Below are 4,983 nucleotides of genomic sequence, written 5' to 3'. Positions count from 1 at the left end.
GGGGGGTTATGCTACCGGGACAAAAATACAGCAGGGGGAAGTCGTCACGAAGGGAGGGGGCAAGAGGGGGGGAGCTGGAGGAGGGAGTAAGAAAGGTAGGAACATCGGGGGGGGAGCTCGGACAAGGAGGGCCAGCAAGGACAGGAAAGAGGGGGCCTGGCGGGGCGCAGCATAAGGGGACCGGGGGAATGGGGGAGACAGGGGAATGAGCAGCCAAGAGTTTAGATGCACGGCGCCCCAAGAGCAATAGGCTTGGGGGAGGCCCTGGGGAAAAAGGGGAGGGATGTAGGGGACTTGGGAGACAATTCCAAGACCCAAATTGCGGGGGGGGAGGGAACGAACAACAAACCAAAAGAGGGCAGCAAGTGAAGCTGGTTGGGGGGGAACAAGAGGAGAATACGGGGGGTTATGCTACCGGGACAAAAATACAGCAGGGGGAAGTCGTCACGAAGGGGGGGGGCAAAGGGGGGGAGCTGGAGGAGGGAGTAAGAAAGGTAGGAACATCGGGGGGGGGAGCACGGACAAGGAGGGCCAGCAAGGACAGGAAAGAGGGGGCCTGGCGGGGCGCAGCATAAGGGGACCGGGGGAATGGGGGAGACAGTTGGGAAAGGAAGATAGTACGAGGGACAGGGAATCCGGAAGAGATACGACACCAGCCAAGGGGGGGAGGACACCTGCTAAGGCTGCAGTTGGAGGGGGGGGCGCCTTTAGTGAGAGGGAATTGCGAAGTTTCTGGGGGCTCGGGGACACAGGAGGGAGACCTGGGGGGGGGGGTTTTGCATAGCGGGGATAGGACTGGGATGCCAATAACCGGAACAACGCGAAGGCGCAGGGGGGGCTGAGTAGAGTTTGGTAAGAAAAGGTTAGATGGACGTCGCAAGCGACGACCAACTAGGCAGGCAGAAAGTGGGGGACGGCATCGGAGGGCGGTGCTGGCCCAAATACGGATACGTAAATTAAATTGTAAGGGCACTTGTGGTGGTGCCGGTATAGGAAATTGTAAGGGCACTTGTGGTGGTGCCGGTATAGGAACCTGAACATTAGCGAGGCACCGCGTGGCTGCCGGTTTTAGCTAGAGCCCGATTAGGACACGGGGTAAGTTTGCGGGGGGGTCGGGCATCCGCAACAAAGACCTAGCAAGGGGCAGGGGGAAATGGGGGCAAAAAATTGACATCAACAACGGCCGGGGTAGAGAGAGGTGGATAGCCAGGGCCGGGCTCAATCCGAGGCGTCCCCCGGACGAGGACGATGGGGAGGGGGAGGGGGGGGGTAAGCCCTAGGTAGCCGCACTTGCAATAGTATATCAGTGACGGTGAATTACGGATCGGCTGTAAGATAACTCCAAGACTTTATGCAAATAAAGCTGCTGAGGCATGTTAACCTTCCAATCATAAACTGGTGTCGTGTCAATTCTTGCTTCCGCCTGCATGGGATGACTGATGCGGAGAGGGGGGGGGTGGAGGGGGTAGTAGGGATGGGGGGGGCAAGAGGGGACGGATAGAGTGGGGGGGGGAGGCAAGGCGCTGAGTGCCCACGCTAAGTGAGTGTTGGCAGGACCTTTTTTTATTGCTCTGTAGCTGGGTTTGGTTGCTTGGAAGCAAGGTTATTCACCTCCAGGTATCTGGACTTTACTCTATAGAGCAGATAAGAGAATGCTAATGAGTTACCTCCCTACACAGAGCAGAATCCCAATTGATCTGTTCGGCCCTTGTTCATTCAGAGCTTCAGTTGCAGATGTGGGTTGTAGTTGACAATGGTTTTATCGCTTCTGGTCCTTACCATTTGGATTGCACTTGTGTCTCCGGGGCAGGGGCGACAGCCATCATCAAGTTTTCTCGTTATCAATGAACAGAATGAAATCCTGCTGTTGTCGCGGACAGAGAGCACGTTTACTGTGCAGTCAAGGTACGCAGATGTCGAGGAGAGCAAGAGTTACATTGTGGTGTCCGTCGAAGACCAAGAAATCGTGCAAGTAGTAAACATAACTCGCATCGCGCCAAATGTGACGCGCTTCGTAGTGCGTGTAACTGCTCAAGGCACTGGGGAAACCACCTGTAAAGTCCAGCTCTGGGATTCCAACGGCAACCGGCACCGACTCATCGAGGAAACGGGGGATCTCAGAGTCAAGGTGGTGAATGGATACCCACCCAAACCTCTGTCACAGCCCCCGGGGTATTTTACTTCAGTTGTGGTTGTTCTTATTTTACCCTTGATTCTCCTGAACAAATGTGCCTTTGGATGCAAGATAGAGCTGGAGACGCTGCGGTCTCTGTGGAGGAAGCCCTTACCGATGGTCCTCGGGGCAACGGTGCAGTTTGTCTTCATGCCACTCTGGGGTTTTCTTTTGACGCGCATGATGCAGCTGCCCCAGGCCCTGTCCTTGGGCTTTGTTTTGACCTGCACCTGCCCCGGGGGCGGAGGCGGATACCTGTACGCCCTGCTTTTGGAAGGGGACATCACACTGGCGATTTCCATGACCTGCTCTTTGACAATGTTGTCCCTGGTCATGATGCCCCTAAACGCCTTTGTGTACGGCCGGGGGCTGGGTCTGACTGCATCGCTGCATATCCCCTTTCTGAAAATGATGGTCACGCTTCTGTCTATCGCAACACCAATATCCGTTGGGATCATTGTGAAGAGAAGGACCCCAATCTGTGCGCAGTACCTTGAAAGGGTGATCAGACCCCTGACTTTTCTCATAGTGGTCCTGGGCATTTACCTGGGCTTCCAGGTGGGCAGCCAGTTTTTAGCGGGAGTGCATGCAGACGTGCTCCTGATTGCCCTTTTGATTCCTGCTTTTGGACTTTTACTTGGCTACTGCTTTTCGGCCAGACTTTTTAAGCTGCCATTTCCAATCTGCAAAACGGTAGCCATCGAGAGCGGCGTACAAAACAGCTTCTTGGCCCTGGCCATTATACAGCTCTCGTTCCCGGAGGCAGAAGCCAACGTGATGTCTGTCGCCCCGTTCCTTGTGGCACTCGGCGCTGCTGGTGAAATGCTGCTGGTTGTGCTGCTGTACAATGCCAGGAAGAAAAGTGTCAGACTCGAATGAGCGGAACAAGCTCGGAGTCCGAGCTTACTTCACGATACGCAAGGGTTTGGGAGAATTGTTTTTGCTCCACAGGCTTACATGCACGTTCTTGAAATGTTGAGGTTTGAAGACCATTTGAACTGGAATACTGTCCTACCCGTGCCTTCACTGCTGGAGGGGGCGCGTGGACTGACCCGAGCAGCAGCACCTCCAAAGGACTCTTTAAAGGGGTGCTACCAAACACGGATCTCCTCGAAAGAACTCCTCCTAAAGGAACTCACCTCAAAACGAATCGCCTTAAAGAGGCTCATTTTACAGCATGAAACTGACGTATTGACTTTATTTTCATAGATGAAAGCTTAAACTGAGAAGGTATTTTTAGTATTCAATTCCGTACATATTCTATATAATGTTTTCATTTGTGTTTTTCAAAAAACATTGTGTTTATGTTTTATTATAATGTGTGCTGGATGTTATGGTTTCATTAATGTGCAATGATCGTTATATGCACTTTTTTTCAATTTTTTTGCAAAAAGTAACTCGCATCAGAAGCGTGAAAGCCTGAGTCCGCCCAATGGAACTTGCAAAGTGCAAACTGTCTCTTTATCTGACACAACTTGACAAGCGCTTAACTCATAAGCTATCCACCGGGGTTGCATCACCCTTTAGTACAAAACGTATGTATGTTACAAATGTGCGGTTGACTGGGGGGCGGGGAGGCGGGTGGGGCCTCATTAAATGAGATATGTGCAGGCAGGGGTGTTGCTAGATCTGGAAAAGATCCGGGGCTACGCTAATTTTGGGACTGTCGGGACTAGCTAGCTAGTCTTTTTGGTTGTAACCCATGAGCTTCTATCCGGTCTACAACCAAAAGCTCCTGGGCTATAGCCACCTCAGAAGCCCCCCCCCCCCAACCCCCTCCACCTCCCCAAGCACCACCCCTGTGCGCAGGCGTGAAGTGAAATAATAGTACCAGTCGGGAGCTACTAGATGGAAGGGCGTGGGCGTGGCTGATTGCTGCCAGGTTTCCCTGGCTCTCTCTTTGCTCCTTTCTTGCACCTCCATGGTCTCCGTCGCTGCTGAACCCGGAGTTTGCAGGATGATACACAGGAGGAGCAGACATTTGCAAAGAAAGACTTTCTAATTTTACTCTCTAAAAAAAAAATAGGTATAAATCGGATATAAGTGTAATATGTGAAGGGACCAACGTCAAAACACCGACGATTTTATGTGCTTTAAGTGGCCTGAGGCCGGCCCGGCCCCGGCAGTCAAGCTGACAGAAGTGTCAACCAGCCACAGCATCACTGTAGCTGGCTGGCACTTCTGTCAGTCACTATAACTTCCTATGGTGACCTCTCATGAGAGGGGTCACCAGAGGACGTTACTGTGCCTTTGTTTCCCCAGGTCACCGAGCCGTCTTTAATCCTCGGCGAACCTGGGGACTCCTCAACATATTTCGTGGTTTATGAAAGATGGCTTGAAAAGTTCACAATTCAAGCCATCTTTTATAAAGCTTTTCCGATGGACAAAGACGCCCCAGGCTTTGTCCTTCATCATAGCTTTATAAAAGATGGATTGAATTGTGCACTTTTCAAGCCATCTTTTACAAACATAGAAATGTTTAACAAAGATGGCTTGGAAAGTACACAAACCATAAGATACGAACACAAATATTTAAATGCTATATATTTGTGTGCGTACCTTTCTATGGTTTATGTACTTTTCAAGCCATCTTGAAGTACACAAACCATAGTAAGGCACGCAAGCAAATATATAAATGTAAGCATTGATATATTTATGTGCGTACCTTACTATGGTTTTTGTAGTATGCAAGCCATCTTTTATGTTAATGTTAATGTTAAAGGTCATTTGTACCGCGCACTATCACCACCGGAGTGGTCCCCTGGCGCTCTGGCGGCTCTGAAAGAGGGGGGGGATGGTGGGTTAGTGGG

General features: G+C 51.4%; 1 protein-coding gene across 1 annotated transcript; it reads left to right on the top strand.

The window, feature by feature from the left end:
• The first annotated feature begins 1,753 nt into the window (after positions 1–1,753).
• Positions 1,754–3,394, top strand: SLC10A5 (solute carrier family 10 member 5). Its single transcript, XM_069622126.1, has one exon. The coding sequence runs from the start codon at positions 1,754–1,756 to the stop codon at positions 3,050–3,052; it is 1,299 nt and encodes a 432-aa protein (XP_069478227.1). The 3' UTR covers positions 3,053–3,394.
• The last annotated feature ends 1,589 nt before the right edge of the window (positions 3,395–4,983 follow it).

The sequence above is a fragment of the Ambystoma mexicanum genome, chromosome 5q (genome assembly GCF_040938575.1).
Source record: "Ambystoma mexicanum isolate Mex_15411 chromosome 5q, UKY_AmexF1_1, whole genome shotgun sequence".
Taxonomy (NCBI): domain Eukaryota; kingdom Metazoa; phylum Chordata; class Amphibia; order Caudata; family Ambystomatidae; genus Ambystoma; species Ambystoma mexicanum.
This window is presented reverse-complemented; position numbering and strand designations above follow the sequence as displayed.